The following is a 20,550-nucleotide window of genomic DNA, read 5'->3' as shown; positions in this document are numbered from 1 at the left end:
CCTTCCCTCATTTACACAGCTGGAACTAAGTTATGGAGGGGTTCTAGAGCATGTTATCTGCTTTGTGAAATCCTCACAAGAGGTGCTGGATAATCACTGTCAAGACTTCCTATCCTGGGAAAAACAGATTCCTGATGCATGACCATCAGCCTTAACACAAAAAACACTCCAACGCATCAAGAGATCATACCTCTGCCAATGCAGGATCAGAAGAATGCCTCAAAAGGTACTATGGGTTTTGTGGCAGACCTGCACAGGACTAAGAATAATTGTGACAGACCACTACACATACCAACATCAGGAAACTTTGCTCCTATGGTCACTTTGAGCTTATGAATGCATAAGGATACCCAGAGACCTACATACCGCACCCCAGCCATAAACCTTAAGAGCTATAAGAGTTCTACTAGACTGGTGCCATGCAATGAGAATCCTGCGCAGAGAGAAGCTTATTATTATGGGTATCCCTTAATCTTGTGCTGAGGTTGCTGGAGGTTAGTATAGAATAATAAATAGATTACACTAATCTAGCTTTATTTTAAAAAATCTGCAGCTCTCAGGGTACTTTGCAGAGGTGTGTCAACATCACATCTTCCATACTATACAAGGAAGGCCTGAGGCAGAGAAAAATTAAGCCCTAAGTTTTCTACGATGAAATCATTGGGAGCTGCATAAAATATTAGGGTTGGAGGAGACCTCAGGAAGTCATCCAGTCCAATCCCCTGCTCAAAGCATCCTGCAGGTACTCAGCAACTACTTTTGAAACTATTGGGCCTACAGACGCCCAGGCCAGGTCCCGCCACACATAACTCGGGCAGAGCCCAGATCTCCCGACTCCCCCTCCCACCATCCCCTGTGTTAGCCCCAGGCTGTGAGCTGATCGGTGCAGCTGAGGCAGGGCCCTAAGGCAAGACCGAGGTGAGGGAGGAACTAGATGGCCCGCGGCCCTCCCAGCAGACGGGGGAGGCTGGTCCTAGGGCACTTGCCTCCCATTCCCGCAGGAAGCGCTGGGCATCAGCAGGCCCAACCGAGCGGTGCCTCCGGAACTCCTCCTTCACGTACTCATCGCCCAGCGCCTTCAGCGCCACGGGCAGCGCCCGGTGCAGCAGCAGGATCCGCCGGTACAGAGCCCGCACACGGGACACGTGCAGCGCTGCAGGGCTCGGCATGGCTGGGGCTCCGGCGGGCTGCGCTCAGCAGCAGGGCGAGCCGGTCAGTGCAGCGGGCGGTGCCAGGGCAGCCGCAGGCCCCGGAGAAGCTCCCCGGGTGGGCAGCGGAGCGCGGAGAGAAACGCTCCTATGCCGGAGGGTTGAGGCGGTAGCACCGGGGGTGGGACGCGGCGCGTCGGGCTCCTCCGCCAGGCCGGGGGGGCGGATCAGCGAGCGGCTCCCCGCCAGCCGGCCCGGCCTAGCTCAGGGGCTCGCTCGCCCCCACCCGCCACCCCTGCCGAGTAGCAGCCGGGGCGAGGCGCCCCTGGGGCAGTAGGAGTCCCGAGCCCAGCGCGCTCAGGTGCCCCCATGCCCACGCGTGGAGGCTCCCTGCCTGGGACTGCAACCACTTCCTCTGCGTGGGGTGGGCTGAGCCTCTGGAGACGCATAGGTATGAATCCACCAGCCATGGGTTGCGGGTGTAATAGACTAAAGGAGGCTCTGCTTCCTCTGTACTCCTGGTTGGGGGAGAGTTCTTGCTTTATTATTCTCTACGCAGGGAGATTACTGATGGACCCAGGAAGAACATAACAAAGGACTGGCCCTACAAGATCAGACCAAAGGTCTATCTAGCCCAGTGTCCTGTCTTCCAACAGTGGCTAGTGCCAGGTGCCGCAGAGGGAATGAACAGAACAGGCAATCATCAAGTGATCCACCCCTGTTGCTCATTCCTAGCTTCTGGCAAACAGAGGCAGGGGACACCATCCCTGCCCACCAGCTAATAGCCATTGATGCACCTATCCTCCATGAATGTATCTAGTGCTTTTTTTGAACACTGTTATGGGCTTGGCCTTCACAACATCCTCTGGCAGAGTTCCACAGACAGTGCATTGTTAGAAAAAATACTTCCTTTTATGTGTTTTAAACCTGCTGCCTATTAATTTAATTTGGTGACCCGTAGTCTTAGGAGAAGGAATAAATAACACTTCCTTATTTACTTTCTCCACATCAGTCATGATTTTCTAGACCTCCATCATATACCCTCTTAGTTGTCTCTTCTCCAAAATGAAAAGTCCCAGTCTTACTAATCTCTCCTCGTACAGAAGCCATTCCACACCCCTAATCATTTTTGTTGCCCTTTTCTGAACCTTTTCCAATTCCAATATATCTTTCTGAGATGAGGCGACCACATCTGCATGCAGTATTCAAGATGTGGGCATATCATGGATTTACATAGAGGCAATATGATATTTTCTATTTCATCATCTATCCCTTTCGTAATGATTCCCAACATTCTGTTTGCTTTTTTGACTGCCACTGCACATTGAGTGGATGTTTTCACAGAACTGTTCCACAGCGACTCCAAGATCTCTTTCTTGAGTGCTAACAGCTAATTTAGACCCTATCATTTTATATGTATCATTGGGATTATGCTTTCCAATATGCATTACTTTGCATTTATCAGCATTGAATTTCATCTGCTATTTTATTGCCCAGTCACCCAGTTTTGTGAGAGGCTTTTGTAGCTCTTCACAGTCTGGTTGGGACTTAACTATCTTTAGTAATTTTATATCCTCTGCAAATTTTGCCACCTCACTGTTTACCCCTTTTTCCAGATCATTTATGAATATGTTGAATAGAACTGGGTCCAGTACGGACCCCTGAGGGACACAGCTATTCACCTCTCTCCATTCTGAGAACTGACTATTTCTTCCTACCCCTTTTTCCCCATCTTTTAACCAGTTGCCAATCCATGAGAGGACCTTCCCTCTTATCCCGTGACAGCTTACTTTGTTTAAGAGCCTTTGGTGAGGGACCTTGTCAAAGCCTTTCTGAAAATCTAAGTACACTAGATCCCTCTTGTCCACATGCTTGTTGACTCCCTCAGAGAATTTTAGTAGATTAATGAAGCATGGTTTCCCTTTACAAAAACCTTATTGACTCTTCCCCAACAAATCAGGTTCATCTATGTGTCTGACAATTTTGTTCTTGACTATAGTTTCAACCGTACTGAAGTGAGGTTTACTGGCCTATAATTGCTGGGATCACCTCTATAGCCCGTTTAAAAAATGAGCGTCACATTAGCGTCCAGTCATTTGGTACAGACGCTGATTTAAATGATAGGTTACAGACTACAGTTTGTAGTTCTGCAATTTCACGTTTGAGTTCCTTCAGAACTCTTGGGTTAGTACCATCTGGTCCCAGTGACTTATTATTTTATCAGTTTGTTCCAAAACCTCCTCTAATGACACCTCAATCTGGGACAGTTCCTCAGATTTGTCACCTAAAAAGAACGGGGAGCATAACAACTTTTGAATGGGGAGAAAGAAATGCCTTTCCTGGCCAGCACATTCCTCACCTGCTCCTTCCAGGGCGACTTCTGTTGACACCTCACAGTGTTGATTTTCACCTCCAGAGAGACAATTAGCCATCAAGGACACCCCTGCCTGCCTGCCCTAGCAAAAGCCTCTACATCACCTTCCACCGCTGGGCCCAGCTTCCAGACCTGCATGTCAGGGCACATTTCAGACTCGCAAAGGGAAATACTCTGGCCACAGGCATTGGGACAATCGCCAAAGCAAACAGGGTGGCAGCTGGTCAAGGGGCGAGGAAGAGAGAAAAGTGGACAGGCAGCAGGCTGGCCTCCTGTCTGTTTTCCTTTTGTTACGATTTTCACTATGACAGTAAGGGGGAGACCTGAGAATTTTGTGTTGAGTTTGTGATGGTGTGACTTTGAGGAGCTTCCAAAGTGTGGAAGGGGAGGGTAGAAAGAAACGGTTGTCAGGGGAAGAAGGTGCTGAGCAGCCAGTTGAGGAGGGAAAGGTCCCAGGGAGGTGTGATGGGAGGAGCTGTGTAGACTCCAAGGGCAGCCTGCTGAGAGGTTTTTCCCTGCAGTATCTTGAGTTTAGTGGAGGGGAAGTGCCGGATGGCTGTGGCTGGCCTGAGTACCTCCGGATCACAGCGGGGAGGCTCAGGGCTTCAGCTAGCCCAGGACTCCTCCAACCAAGGGGGGGTAGCGTTCGGGCTTCCAGCTAGTGCGGATCCTCTGGCTGAGAGGCAGGTGCTCGGGACTCCTCTGGGAAGAGGGTACTCAGCACTGGCACGGGGCAGCAGCAAGGGGTCTCAGGGCTCCGACTGGGGGAGGAGAAGGGGGGCAGAAGAGGTAGAGCCGAATGCTAGCCTCCCCTAAGGAGGGCTCCACCCACCGCCCATGCCACTAGCTCTTTCCAAACCTGCTAGTCCAGGTGCGACCCTGGCCTTCAGATTTCCACCTGCAGATAACAGGCCTTTCCTACACTGGGCTTTGTCAAAAGCTTGTCTTCATTGGGTGAAAATAGTGCATTTAAACTAGTGTGAAGCTAACCCTTGCTAACTAACGCACCTAGGCTATGTCTGTACTGCTCACCCCTGGCAGCGAGGTGCAGGGTGTAGCTACTCACTGAAGTGAAAAGCAGGCTGTGTCCACACTGCAGTGCGCAGCTACACCTATTCGTGAAAGGCTCTGGCAGCTCCATACTGCAGGAGTCTTTTCCTGCTGCCTCCCCCCTAGTCTTTCCCTGATACTGAAGCCTTTCACTGCAGCAGGGAGACAGGAGTACACTGGGGGAAGGAATTGCTTGGCGAATGGGGTGCATACCCACAGAGTTCAGCTATGTCCTTACTCTTCTCACCTAAACTGTTCCTCACCATCTACACTGCTATTTATACCCATGCTGGTATACCCTCTGCTGCACACTGCCACAAGGAGTGTACAGTGTAGAAGTACCTGTAGACAGTTGTAGTTTTAATCTGTTACTGGTTCAGTTAGACTACAGGGCCAGCTAACACTGTTTAAAACTACAAGTGCCTTATGTATATGCTAACTAAGGATCGAATTTAGTCACGGAGGTCACGTATTCTGTGACTTTAACAAATCTCCGTGACTACTTTGGTTTCAGCTCCCATGGCCACAGGGGCTGGAGCTGTCAGTTGCCCCCAGCGGCCTGCCTACCACACTCCCCCACTTTGTTACTTTTAGTAAAAGTCACAGACAGGTTGCAGGCAATAAACAAAAATTAAAACTAACCGTGACAAAATCTTAACCTTAATAACTATATGTAAAAACCACATTTTTTTCACTGAAGACAACCTAGGATTTGAACACTGTTTTGCTTAACATGAGTTAAAAACTATACTTTTTTTTCCTGAGTGAAGACATGTTTCCCTGGCATGTGTGATATCCTCACTCCTGATAAATGTATCATACAGAGCCTCAGCAGTTCAAAGCTTGAACCTGCCTTTTTAATGCATGTTCTGTGAAGTGCCTAGCAGACATGTGGACACTATGAAATAAAAATAATAACCCTCTCCCCAGGTCACTGCCAGACAGTGCCCTGCTGTGTCTACAGTGCTGTGGTTATTTGTTCCTCCATCCTTACCCGGGTAATGAAAAAATAATATTTTATTTGCCTGTCCAAAGAGCGCTTTCCCCAGGCAAGCAAAGAAGTAAATTTTTGCAAGGCTGAGATGAAAATGCTCTATATAAAATGTCTCTGTGGGGAGGTAGAGTTGTGTGTGGCCCATCAAGGAAGGAAGAGGTAAGTGTGTTTGTATGTGGTTGGGGAGTGAGGGTTTCAAATAGCAACACTCATTTGTTTCAGCTGTACCCACCAAATTAATTAGTAACAATGAAAATAGCCAAATAATTTCAAAACATGAAGTTGAATTTAACTAACATAATAAAATATAGCGTTACATGGTGTAATGTCACCACCATGCATTAAATCCCCCCACCCTTAGGTCTTTGTATATGTATAGCTGCTTGGTCTTAGTTACCTTGCCATAGTAACCAACATTGTTTTCTATATGGGAAGTCTGTATAACTCAGACAGCATAGTTATCTAAATTATGAACTGTGGGAGAAGTTATGTAGAACAGAAATTAGAAAATATTCATTAATGTCTAAATACATAAAGTGACTGTTAGCAAAAAAAGCTACCACCCTGTGGAAATTTGGAATTCTGCATGTGGGCACATTGGGCTTGATTCCACAAAACTACTTAGGCTCCTGACTTCCAGATTTAGGTACCACTGGTATTCACAAAACCTCCACGTGGCTGCTGCTTAACCCTGTAGCTGCAGTAAAAGTTCCCTAGATGCTTATGTTTCTGCCTCCATGCATGTGTCCTGCAGCCTCACTCAAGATCTACGCTCCAGTACAGTTCATGAACCTGGGGCGGGGAGGGAAGATATTTGTCTGCTTAACTCATATGCAGGGCCAGATCCACTAAGTGTGCTCAGAGGCCACCCAGTGCTACACAAAACAGCCTGAAGGGAGAGACGGAGGGAGCTCCCTCATAACTTTAATGCAGTGGTTAGTATGCTCACCCACAATGTGAGACCACCCATTTTTAAGTACCCTCTTCACCTGATGAGGAGAAGGGATTGGAACAGGGATCTGCCATCCCTTGGTGAGTGCCTTCATCATTGCACTGTGTGATTTTCTGATGAAGGGCTCCCTCAGTTTCTGCTGTTGAAGCTGTTCTCCTTTGGATAAATAATTAAAGAGTCTTTAGAGTAGGCAGACTGGATCCTGGGTCTACCCCTTCCACAGTGAGTGCCCTACTCTATCCACCAAGCTATAGCATCATTTTCACTTTCTCTGTGGCCCAGTAATATTTACTTAGTTATCCAAAGTGAAACAACTTTAACAGGAGAGATTGAGGGAGACCTACATCAGAATATCCCATAGCCCAGTGGTGAGGGTACTCCCTGTGAGGTCTATCTGCAGATGAGTGTGGCCTTACCTGTGTGTGTGTACTAGAGAAGGCTTCAGGACCTGGCACAGCTAGGTCAGGGTGAGGAAACCCAGGCTGATGGAACGAGTGGGACCCCAGCACATCAGGTCTCCTCCTCACCACAAGAAACACTTTAGATGCCTAGTCCAGGACAGTTCACAAATGAGAATCTCAAGTAGAGATAGGTGCCTCCCTGCAGCCTGGATTTAGGTGCTGAACTCCCTGAGCAGGGCGGAGCTTAGCATACCCCTCCGTTGGTATCTCCAACTGGCTAGTTTAGGTGGCTCCCTGCTTAACATGCTGACTTTTGTGAATTCTATGTTTAGGTATATATCTTCCTCCATTCATTGTATAGGAAGCCTGGGAACTTAACACAGGCTTTGTGATGCCCAGTGATTTTCTTGGCACCCGATTCTGCTCACTGAACAGTCAAATAATTTATCTGCTTACTTTCTTTTAAATAAAAGCAGTTGTTAGTGCTCACAAAGAATAAATTCACAAGACTGGAGAACTAACTGGTCAGTGGTATGCTGCACTACATAAAAGTTCTATACCGAACTGGTTAGCAGGTTAGTAAAGCTAGGAATGTACCAAGACTGATTGAATCCAGGAAATATGGTCCTCCAGTGTTACTCAATATACCTGATAGGTATAAAATTTCTGTTCATTTGAATAAACGTTCTCTTGAAATATGCTACTAAATTTGGGCATAGTCTGGCAGACAACAAGGGGTTAAAATATTAGGTATGTAACTGGTTAAGGCATTGTTGGTATATATTTGTATTACCTATAATATCCAAAAAAAAGTTTTATATTATAATCTGAGATTTAGTGCAATGTGAGACCGTTGTACCGTAAGAGAAACCTACCTGCAGTCCCAGTTCAAGAAAACACTTAAACACATGCTTAAATACCACCGACTTCAGTTACTTCAATGGGATACTTAATTTAACAAATATGCTGAAATGCTGTCCTGAATAGGAATGTTTTCCTGAATCAGGGCTTGAGATTGTGCAGTTTTTTTTGCAAACTATAATTATATCACCTACATAGAAATCATGGGATGAGATTAAAAAATATCCTGAAGTTAAATAATAAACATCACTTTAAAGTATATGTACAATGAATCATTAATTAATGGTGTTTAAAAGAGGATGGACTGCAATGTTTTCATGGCATCTTATAGTGGGAAAGGCCCAGCTCTTCAAATGTATTTAAGAGCAGAACTCCCATGCTTGCTAAATACCTTTGAGAATCTGGGCCTAAGTTCCTGGAACATGGTAAAGTCATAGTTATTGTTCCCTCTGCTTTTAGTGTGAATAACAAGAATGTGTGCTAAGACAGCAGTTTTGAACACAGGAGCTAACTTACTACAACTGGAATTTATAACTTTAAACTTGGTTTATTTACATTGTTAGCTTGGGGTGAATGGAGGGTTGGGCGGACTGAAATCTCATTTAACTCTTTAGCTCTCAAAGACTTTTTGTCACATCTAACCCACCCACATGGAAAAATCTTCAACAGTCACCAGTCATGGATAGTTTGAAAAAAGAAACTGAAAATCAAGCAATAGCAGCTGTGACAAAAGGCCTGCCTAATGATGAAATATTATTAACCTTTTTGTAACCAACCAAGTAACTGACTCGTAAAATCCAAGGATATATTTCTACAGGCCTGATGGGCCCGCCAATAAATCTTGGATCAAGCCCAGATTTGTAAGAAATGTAGGAAAAGCATATAGTCAAGTTACAAGTAATATATAATAATTTACATTATTCTAGAAAGGATTATATGAATATAATTCACTTATAGCCATTCATGATGCTCATTTAATTTCTCAACATTTCTTTTGGACAATGAAAAAGGGCTAGGCCCAAATCCTCAAAGGTATTTATATTCCTAACTTCCATTTAAATCAATGGAAATTAGGAGCCCAAATACCTTTGAGGATCTGGGCCCTAGTCACTTTCACTTTTCCATATAGTCGGTTTCTAGTCTATTGTTTTCTGATTCTTATGCATAATATGAACACTGGAGAGGGTTTAAATTATAGAAGCAACTGTGTTCACTGAATTTTTAATTTTTTTGACATTTCTGTTAGTAATGGGGTTTGAATTTATGAAATTATTATTAATTTATATTCTTGTAGCGACTAAAGTAAATAAATAAATTGAGCCTGAGTTCCTTGTCAGTGTCTCATTAACAACCTCCAAATTAGAAAAAAGGATGAACTCAAGAAGCCAATTTCTGCCCTATCCTATACTCATGCAACCCCACTGAAGTTAGTGAAGCTGCATTGGTTTGAGAAGCTTATTTAAGTCTTCCATGACATTTTTGCGATAATGACCAGGCAACTTGCTTTGTGGACTTACAGTATTTGTTATCAATACAGCATGTATGGTTCTTAATATCTTATTTTTTTCTGTAGTGGCCTATGTGATCCCTCTGCTGGACATATACTTTGTTGTTCAACTACTGATTAACTTAAAGTTATATCAGCCTGTCAATGAAAACTTTTTAAAACTTAATCTACAACTTTTTGCTTCAGTTTGTGTCTGCTTTGTGTAGAGTGAGAAAACTCAGAGGTGTTTCCTAGGAATTCTGTCTGAGAGAAGAAGGTTGTCTCTTCTGACCTTACAGAATAAGCACAGTACTAGCACACATCACAGCCACCAGCACAGATGTCAGGTGCTTCCGTGTTGGCCCTTGAGCCCCCTATTTCTTCTCTTTCTTGTTCCCTAGAGTGAATGCCATGCCTGGATTCTCCCATCTCCCTGTGGCATTTCACGTCACAGAGAGCACTCCATTAGGATCTATCAGCTTTTCAGTAGATTCTCCATGAGGTCAGTGGAAGAATGACACATGACCACCCAACAGCCTTTTCTCACCCTCTGCCAGTTTACAGATCACAAAGCAAATGAGGGCTCTCCACAATTTAGAAGGACAGGGATATAATGTTGCAGAGGCAGTTAAATCCTTCTGCATGGACACAGAGGGATTCATGCACAGAACTCACCAAAGCACAATCTGGCCCAGTGGCTGCATTATATTATTTCCCCATCTGTTTTAATACACAGACTCATAGGAGGTGTTAAACAAATATTGGTCATTCTTTATGTTTTGCATATTTTGTTTTTCAAAACACCAAATGGGACTCATTCTACATTTAGGACTAATTTGAACAATTAGAATGTATTTTGCCATCTGAAGCTGAAACCAAAATAGTTACGCTGCAGAATCAGGGTATTTTGGAGAGGATCTGCCTTCATGGAGATCACTGCAGAATTAGGACCTAAGTTCTTGCCACTTTTTGAAGGAAAACTCTAGGCAATACTCTTATCCTCTTTACTATGAATTCACGATTGTTGGTGGTATTCACAGAGCAGCTGCAGACAGTGGAGTGCCACTTCTGGGCCCGAGAAATGAGCACTGGGATCGTATCATCATATAGGTTTGGGATGATGAGCAGTGGCTGCAGAACTTTTGGATGTACAAGACCACCTTCCTGAATCTGTGTGCCGAGATCATCCCAACCTTCCAACCCAGGGACACCAAACTTGGAGCTGCATTGACAGTGAAGAAGTGGCATGGGCAGCACATACTGGAGGCTAGGGGAATCTACATCTCCCCAAACCTTGCACCGTCCGGGAGGGGCAATAGCAGATTTGGAGGCCCCTGAAAAATTTCCCTCCACCATGGCCCCAGGGCTTAAGGAGCTCTCACTCCCCATCATAGCCTTTGGGCTGCGGTGGGGCCACACAGCTTTTTAGATCTCAGGGCTGCAGGAGTGGAGGTGGAAGGAGTGAGCTGGGGGCAAGGCCTCGGGAGAAGAGGCAGAGTGGAGGAGGAATGGAGGCAGGGCTGAGAGGGAAGAGGCAGAGTGGACAAGGCCATGGGAAGAATGGGGCATGGCCATGGGGGAAGGGGAGGAATGGGGTGGAGCCAGGGGCAGGGATGGAGGCAGAAGGAGTGGAATAGGGATGGGGCTGAGGCCACAGGAGAGGGGGGCTGAGAGCAGCAAGTGGGGACAGGGCCTCAGCAGAAGAGGTGGGGGAGGGAGTAGCCTCCCCAAGAGGAAGTTTCACTCACTGCCCATGGTGAGTGGCAGGGCTGGCTCTAGCCATTTCGCCGCCCCAAGCACAGCGGCACCGGAGGCACAGGACCAGCGGACCCTCCGCAAGCACGCCTGCAGGAGGTCCACCGGAGCCACCTGCCGCCCTCCCGGCAACCGGCAGAGCCCCCCACCCACGGCATGCCACCTCAAGCACGCGCATGGCACGCTGGGGCCTGGAGCCGGCCCTGGTGAGTGGCAATCATGCTAGAAATGTGCAACATTGGATTGCTATCAATCAGTCTGGAGTTGGAAAATCCATTGTGGAGGCCACTGTCATGCAAGTGTTCAGGGTCATTAATCATCTCCTGCTACGCAAGACTATGACTTTCAGCAATGTGCAGGACATAGTAAAGGGCTTTGCAGCTATGGGGTTCCCGAACTGCGGAGGTGCGATAGATGGCACATACATCACTATGTTGGCCCCAGAGCACCTTGCCACAGAATACATCAACAGAAAGGGCTACTTCTTTGTGGTTATGCAAGTGCTGGTGGATCATTGGGGACACTTAACTGACATCTCTGTTGGCTGGTCAGGGAAGGTGCATGATGCTCACACAGGGCTGTTCAAAAAGCTACAAGCAGGGACCTTCTTTCCCAACTGGCAGATTACCATTGGTAATGTTGAAATGCCAGTAATGATCCTGGGGAATCCACCCTACCCCTTGCTTCCCTGGCTCATGAAGCCATGCACCAACCACCTCAACAGCGCCAAGGAAAGATTCAACTACAGGCTCTGCAGGTTCAGAATGACAGTTGTATGTGCTTTTGGTAGATGGAAAAGGCACTAAAGTTGTTTATTCACCAGATTTGATCTCAGTGTGAAAAATATCCCAATGGTTATAGCTGCCTGTTGTGTCCCGCATATTTGTGATACAAAGGGTGAAAACTTGGAGCGTCTGTCTGCTGAGTTTGACCAGCCAGACCCAAGAGCTCAGCACAGAGTTATATGACTCAAAGATTTTAAAAGAGCACTTTAACAGTGAGCCACAGTTGTGGTGTACTGGGCTCTACCTGACCCTGCTGTTTTGGGGCCTGTTACGAATTGTGTGGTGTAAATCTCATTTTGTAAATGTAAATTGTAAATGTCAGTTGGAAATATCAGAATGGCGTCGACATCCTTAAACCCAAATGGCATGAAAACTGAAAAAGCATAGGAATAAAATAACTAGAGCCATAGAACACAGGGCACATAGAGATGGTATTAATTCAGGACACTGTGAACAAGGAGCAAACCATAATAAATGATGTATTTTATACTCATGTAGATGGATAGATGTACACATGTAGATGTTTATGTGGATAAAAGAATATTCAGAGTCACAGTAAATATTGGGGAGAAAAGGCTTTTGGAACAGAAACAAAGCTTTGTGCTTCTGAACTTAAGCCAACTTCTTCATCTATCTGGTAATGGCTTCTGGGGGATGATGAGGAAACTTTCACTGTGTTCAGGTTATCCCATAACTACCTACTGCAGAATTTTTTGTATCATTCCTCTGAAGCGTATATTGAGCTCCTGATAAATATACTGGAGATATATCTCCTCCCAACTGCTAGGACTAGGAGGATCAACTGCAGGGTAAATCCTGCTCACCTCGTGTTGCCCTGGGTTCAAGCAGGCCCAAAGAATTTAGCTGTGAAACTCTAATGAACATGTGCAAACTCAGGTTTCTCGAACACTTATAATTCAGCTGAATTTAAGCTTAGTTTCACTGAAACAATGCAAGGCACATCCCTGGAACCAGGGCAGCCCTCCATCTCCCACCAGATTTCAAGTTCCTACTCCAAATAATTTGTTAACGTGCAAAAACTGTATTTTTCTTCTCAGAAGCAGCTGATCTATCTTAGATTAAATTTTTCAAAAGAATTCTGCCTAGGGCTAACACCCAGAATAGAAAATTTCAATCTGAACATTTGAAGTTTGGCAAGTTATAAACAACTGAAAACAGAGTCTTACAATGGGAAGGATCAGACAACCTAACTCCAGCTCTACCTATATGGTATACACATATCTTTGCTTCTAAATCAGGGGTGGACAAACTTTTTGGCCTGAGGGCCACATCGGGGTTCTGAAACTGTATGGAGGGCAGGGTAGGGAAGGCTGTGCCTCCCCAAACAGCCTGGCCCCAGCCCCCTATCCACTCCCTCCCACTTCCTGCCCCGATTGCCCTCCCCCCCAGAACTCCCAACCTATCCAACCCCTCCTACTTCTAGTCCCCTGACCTCTCCCTCCTGGGACCCCTGCCCCAACCACCCCCCTGGAATCCTACCCCCTATCCAACCCCACTGCTCCCTGTCCCCTGACTGCCCCAACCCCATCCATACCCCTGCCCCCTCACAGGCCCCCCCAGGACTCCCATGCCTATCCAACCACCCCCTGCTCCCTGTCCCCTGACTGCCCCCGAGGACTCTCTGCCACTTTTCCAACCTTCCCCGCCCCTCATCCCCTTACCATGCCTGGCAGCTGTGCCGCCCAGCCAGAGCCAGCCACGCTACCAGGTTGCCCAGCAGGAGCTCACAGCCCCACCGCTCAGAGCGCTGGCAGCATGGCAAGCTGAGGCTGCGGGGAAGGGGGACAGCTGGGGAGGGTCCAGGGCTAGCCTCCTCATCCAGGAGCTCAAGGGCCAGGAAGGACGGTCCTGTGGGCTGTACTTTGGCCACCTCTGTTCTAAATCATATTTTTTCAATATTCAGTGTAAATATGTAACTAAATGGAGATCAAGGCAGCATTGACTATATGAATCTACTTTTGAAAGTTTAAATACAGCCTAAAAATTAAATATTTAGAATTACTCTATTTTTCTTTCCTTAATTATCCTTTTTGTAAAGACATTAATGGACCTTTTTACTCTGCAATACATACTATCCTTTTAGGAAGTTAATATATATATTAATATAATGGAAAAAATCTACAATATGCTGGAAAATAATCCTAAACATAATTCATGTTCTGTTAACGTATATACCTTCATGTACAATATGAAGAGACATATTTTAAATTATTAAAATATATTTGAATTGTGTGCAATATTCATTTGAAGAGCTTTGTTTTATTACTGTAGTTAGCAAGCCATTCAGAAAATAAAAAATAAGCCAAGATACTTCTATAAGTGATTTAAAGTACCACATAAAGGGTCACAACAGTATCTCAAAAATTATTACATGGATGATTCCAAGGGAGAGGGAAAGCGATAGAAAGGGGAAGATCACTACATCAAATTAATTAAGATTATAAAAAGTTGCCAGGTAAGTAGAACAAATGTATATGACTGTAAAACAGTAGCATTGTTTATGGCCCAAGCCTGTGAAGAACGGAGCACTTTCTGGAGCTGCTGAGAATCTGCAGCTTCCACTGACTAATGGGAATTAAGGGCACTCCAAATCTCACAGGATAGGGCCCCCAAGGCCCTAGGGAAAAAACTGATTGCTTTACATTGCTTTAAAGCTTTCAGATCAACTTTACATTAACCCAAAGGGAATCTGAACACAATGAACATGTATTGAAATGAATTTAGATGTAAGCTTGTAGTCCCATCTCCTGTTTTAGTTAAATATGTTTTATATGAGAATCATATAAGTTCAAGCTATGTGGTTTCCCTGGCGATCTTGCAGCTCTAAGTAAATACACTACAGCATTATTTTGTTTGCCTGTCTCCCCCTAAGTAAGTTTTTTAAATTTCCTCAGCACTCTATGTGGCTGCTTCAGTTTTGGCAGCAGTACTCGTGGCAAAGGCGTTGAGAAGAACATATCCTTTTTTCCAAATTGTCTAGTCACAAGTCAGTTATAATTCCTCTACTTTTGCAACATGGCAAGACATAGGGATGAGAAAAAACACATGAAAGTAATGAAGCATGAGCTTTGTTAAATGTTGTGACAGTTTACACCGGTATACACTCTACTATACCTAACCACTGTAGGAACAATGCAGGTGTTCAGTGTTTTGGTAGTGGGAGATGTAATTGTGAAAAACAAGCCAAAACATGCTGCAGACTTTAAAACACAGCTGGAGCCTGAACTGCAAAAGTTTAATTGAAATTTGAACTTTTCCATACTTTGAGAGTGTTCATCATTTTGATTCCGCACAAAGCCACAGAGTTCACATGTGGATCCATTTCATCAGAGTTTGGGGATTTCAGATACAAGGCTTTGTTTTTAAAATGAGTTGGCGTTTAAAGAATCCAAATAATTTTCTATTGGTAAAACAAAATATACATAATCTTCTGGCACTCATCTTTTGTCATAAACAATATTCTACCAGTAAACTACATTGCTATCCCCTTAGATGCTCTCTGATTGCACCCTACTTGTCCAGGGAAGTTTAACCTATTGGCTGTCTATTAAAATACTTTGCTTTTCCCTAGACTGTTGGATATGAGTCTCCTCTCTCAAACCAATTTCAGAGGTTGCAATCATAGGACAAATATAAACCCAACATGAAACAATGTGCAGTACTGTAACCACTCTATTCTGTTTATGGCATTCCTTAGTTGGAAAAATCAGTACTAGATTACAGCCTGAGGGCATCAGAGTGGCTGTTTATTCACTCTCTGTTCATTTGATCTGCAAATTTGTTTTTTGATGCCTTGACAGGGATTTTCTTCTAAATATGTTCCCTTTGTGGATTCTTTGTATGACACCAGGTATCAGTGTTCCAGATTAAAATCTGGCACCACATGGAAAAGTATAGTTCTGCATATAAATACTGAAAGTTCCTTGGCCAAATTGGAGATTACAATGCCATGGCTGCATTTCAAAAAACATCTGAAGGCAGGGCTAATAATAATCTAAAAGAAGTGCTGTGTCTCTCATCACTGAGAAGATGACATGTATGAAATATGGATTTTAATATTAATTATAGTTACATAGGTAATTAGCTCTGTGGCTCATAGACTTGAACCCCTGATATGGCAAATAGAAGATATTTTCTATGTGCCACATAAAACTAGTTTTCAGAATTGGAAAAAGCAAGATTACTAACTACAAACTCCCAGTTAATTTGTGAAAGGCATTTGCTTTTTACCTTTCAGTTTACAGTGAAATATTAAGTGATGGTTTACTGTTATCATATTTGACACAGCAATATATTGAGACTTTATGGAAATAACATGCCAGTTTTACAGGGAATCAAATTAATATATAGAAAATTATTATATTTCACTATAACACTGTAGAAAGTATTCTGGACAGTGACCTCTTGAAGTTAGAATGCTCACTTTGAGGAAATTCTGCTTTTAAGAGGCTATGAATAATGTGTTCTGGTAACATATATTCTCCTATTTTAAATAAAAATGTTGATCATTGAACAAAGGTGGAAAATATCTATTTTATATTAATGACTGGATGAAACACCTAATTCACATGTTGAAAAATCAATGAAAATTGGGCCTTCAGGGCATATCTAAGCAAAGTGTATCATACCGGGGTAATGGCACCATTATAGTTAAACACTACACTAATCTCAACCTTATCAGCTGTAAAGTCCACAGGCGTACCCTGGTTGTTTTGAAAATTTCTATACCTGAACAGGAACAGGAGTAGGATTGGTTGTGTAAATGTAGAGTCATTTGATCCAAGAGTTCCTCAGATGAAGCCCTTTCCCTGTTTCCCCCAGTAAGAAGCTGCTTTTAATATGCAAATTGCTGGAATAATGCACATTCATAAGGCAATTGTCTTGAAACTGTAGTCCACAACAGGAATTGTGGTGCAGATCATGGTGCAAATTGGGAATGTTTGGTTAAGGGATTGCTAAGATTCAGCAACCCTAAAATGAATGTTTATAACAATTTCAGTTTCTTATAATTATTTTGTTATAGATCTAGGGGAAATCTAAGGTTCTGAACCTCTTGAAACATATAGCATGCATCACCCCAAGCTCACCTACTGAACAATACCAAGGATCAGTTTTGAAATATTTCAGATCTATTGCTTACTAGAAACACATCAAGACCCAGCTCAGAAATACAGCAAAATTATCACAGTACACAAGTCACATCGGATTTAAGAAAGAATGATGATTGTACTGATAAGAAGATAATGATGATTGTACAGCTGTTCCATCCTCCTAGTGTTGGACCAAACTAAGATTTAGAAAACTGATAACAAGTGAGTTTTCCATTGCTAATGGACTGATTAAATTCATTTATGAAAATATCAAAGACTGTGGAAACTTCTGCAAAGAAACATAGTGCAGACAGAAGAACTTCAATCTGAGGATAAACATAGACATGTTCAAAGTTAGTCCAGACAGAGGGACCCTACAGAAGCATTAAAAAGATGGCATGCTCAGCTATAGTGTAGACGTACCCTGGGTGACAAACAGCAGACCCCAGCAAGGGATGTTCTCCGTAGGTAACCATCAGCTGCAATTGATATATATCACCAATTTTAATTTTATATATATATTCATTATGTGGATGAGATCACACATATGGATAAAATACTTAGTATTTGCATAAATTGAAAGTCTATTTTCTTGCTGTCTTTGATATTGTTCCAGATTCCCACCTGGCTATTGTGTGTTTGCGTGTCTTATGATGTAAATATAGTTACACATACTTTCCACTTACATATTGCTTTGCATTTCAAAACACTGTACAAATTTAATCCAACTAGACTTCAAAACACCTTAGAAAGTGCTAGCATTCCCATTTTACAGATAGAGAATCTGGGAGGTTGTGATATCCCCCAAACCCACCCACACATTGAGTCAGTGGCCGAGTTGGGATTATATTGCCATCATTCCTGACTCTCAAACCCATGCTTTGTCCACTAGACCCTGTTTCCTCTATGGTTTGCACAGATTTGTATTAGTCGATGTAAGCAGAGTCAGGATAAGCTCTACCCTGACATCTGGTGGAAAGAATGTGAGAGAGTGTATTTGCATAGGCACGCCCACCCTATCCCAGACTGCCAAGCCGTGGGACTGCTTGGTGACAAATTGCTCACCCTCAGTTGGGTGGTACTGGCTAGACATGGGACATGGGTTCCAAAACCCAGAGACCTGAGAGAGGCTGGGGACAGGTATCTGTGCCTGGTGGTGCAGTCTCCTTGTGGAGCCAGAAGCACCAGTTGCACCCCCTCCTCTCTCCACTGTGGAATGTCAGAGTTGTTTTTTTTTATTCCCTTAAGAATTTAATTACAGGTTACTGAGCTGAAATCACTTTGGGCTAATGGTGCACTAGCACTGGGGCTCCCCTACTAGGAGCTGGAATCACTAAGAGCTGAAAATCACTAAAGAGCTAAAATCACTGAGCTGAGAGCACTGAGTACTGTGCTAACTAGTGGGGAGCCCAAAGCTATACTGTGGAACAGAGCTGCTGGCGGAGTGGAGCAGTTTGTGGGGACGGCTGGAGCGGATCACGGGACAGCTGGTGGCAGCGGAGCGACTGGCAGAGCGGAGTAGCTGTGAGCGGCCCGCAGAGCTGAGCAGTTTGCAGGGACAACTGGAGCAGCTCACAGGACAGCTGGTGGAGCAGAGCAGCTGGCGGAGCGGAGCAGTTTCTGAGAACGGCTGGAGCAGCAGAGTGGAGCGGCTGGTAAAGCGGAGCAGTTCGTGGAGAAGGCGGGAGCAGAATCCACGGAGAGGCAGGGCAGTTGGCCCCGGATCACGTAAGGTGCCCCTTTCTACCAGGCTGGGGGGGGAGACCTGCAGATAGACTCTCAAACTTTGGGCTGCACTGACCCAGGACAGAGACTTTTGGGACTGTGGGTGATTTGGGGGTTGCTGGACTCAAGAGCCCAGGAAAGAGGACACAGCCCAATTTCCTGGGGTGGGTCTTTGCTCACGGTTTGGTCTATGAACTCTAGTAGAGGTGTTTTCCCCAATTTAGTGTTTGTTGTTTATCTCATGTATTAAATCTTTTCTGCTACACCGAGACTCTGTGCTTGCGAGAGGGGAAGCATTGCCTCTTTGAGGCGCCTAGGGGTGTGTGTAAGATTTTCCCAGGTCACTGGGTGGGGGCTCGAGCTGGTTTGGCATTGGGTTATTGAAACGGAACCTCTGGATACTGAACCCGGCCCTTGTTGCTGCCAACTTAGAGGGGCAGAAGGGTTACATTTTGGGGGCTCGTCCGGGATATCCTAGGTCAGTACCCCTCGCAAGCACATTTTGAGTGATCCATTGAATTGGGAAAACCCCTAATTACCTTGTTGTTTTGATCTGTTGTATTGGGAAAAGATTAGAGTTTGTATAATGGCTCTACACTTGTTAGAGGATTGGTGCAAGGGGATGAATATTGACCCCAGGAACTGTCTTCTGGTAACGGGGGTGCTGGAGGCAGTCGATGAGGGCTCAATAGAACCTATCTTAAGGTCATCCACTGAGTACTTGTGTAAGTGCAAAATGCGTGGGCGCATTTTTGTGAGGGAAGAGGGCGCTTTTGCTGTATTGTGTGAGCTGCCCTCGGCTGTGGACCCTCTACAGGTTCCAGGCACGATAGCAGTGGATGATGGTGAGTGGAAGGTAATAACCACTGGGAGCCAGCCCTCACCAGCCCCTACTGCTGATGTAGAGTTTTTAAAGAAAATGTCAGACTTTTTGGGGAAAGAGGGAAAAACTTTGGCTGATATGCCAGGTCTGTTGGGCCTTAAGCCGAGAGCCCCACAACAGGAGACTGCTCCTTCACCTGATGAGTGGGTGAAGGCTTTGGGGCAAGCATTAGGGAAGGTCATGCCACCCCACCCCGAGTCAAGCCCCTATCGTAAACTGAGGTTGTTTTCTGGGGGTCCCACCCCAATACCTGGGGAGGAAGCATTTGAACCCTGGCTGGAGCACACCACAGAGATGCTGCAGGAGTGGGCGGTGCCTGAGGCTGAAAAGAGAAGGCGACTAGTAGAGTGTCTCAGGGGGCCAGCTCTAGATGTGATTCGCACCCTGAAACTCGGTAACCCTGGAGTCAAGGTGAGGGACTGCCTAGAGGCCCTGGACCATGCTTTTGGGAGAACTGAGGGTTCAGAGGATGTTTATTGCAAATTCCTCAATGCCAGGCAACAAAAGGGAGAGAAGGTTTCTGCCTATGTCCAAAGATTGGAGAAATTATTACAGAGAGCCATCATGAGGGGAGCAGTAGCCGTTGAGCAAATGGACCGGACTAGATTGGCTCAGATTGTGAGAGGAATTCAATATCAGAACCCAATCCTTCTCCACCTTCGATTAAGGGAACGGCAAGATAATCCACCAAGTTACTCTCGCCTGATAAAAGAGGTTCGAGAAGAAGAAGAGAGGCAGGCAGCTGGCGAGGTTTGGGAGGTGCAGCAACACCAAGCATCTGGCACAACATCCACACGGACACCCAAGGCACTAATGGTGAATCCTCAAGAGGAACTTACTCAGCGAGTGCAGGTCTTAACACAGAAAGTGACTGAACTAGAGAGTACTCTCGATTCAGCAAAGACTTCAAGGTGCAAGGAACCCTCTGCTACCATGGTCCAGAGGACTACGTTTAGAACATCTGCACCCCCTCGACAGCAAGGGAAAGGACAATCCTTCTTCTGCTACCGGTGTGGCCAGAGTGG

The 20,550-nt window shown here is 45.0% G+C and overlaps 1 protein-coding gene across 1 annotated transcript in view; it reads right to left on the bottom strand.

Annotated features, from left to right (window-relative positions):
- SDHAF3 (succinate dehydrogenase complex assembly factor 3) overlaps positions 1 to 1,188 on the bottom strand; it is an 82,750-nt gene extending 81,562 nt beyond the window's left edge. Inside the window, exon 1 of the mRNA XM_050941746.1 lies at positions 987 to 1,188. Coding sequence (XP_050797703.1) covers positions 987 to 1,169 — 183 coding nt within the window. The 5' untranslated portion in view covers positions 1,170 to 1,188. The remainder of the gene's footprint in view (positions 1 to 986) is intronic.
- Between the last annotated feature and the right edge of the window lie 19,362 nt (positions 1,189 to 20,550).

This window comes from Gopherus flavomarginatus, chromosome 2, assembly GCF_025201925.1.
Source record: "Gopherus flavomarginatus isolate rGopFla2 chromosome 2, rGopFla2.mat.asm, whole genome shotgun sequence".
In the NCBI taxonomy this organism is placed as follows: Eukaryota; Metazoa; Chordata; order Testudines; family Testudinidae; genus Gopherus; species Gopherus flavomarginatus.
The sequence above is the reverse complement of the archived record's forward strand: the minus strand, read 5'-3'. Positions and strand labels throughout refer to the sequence as shown.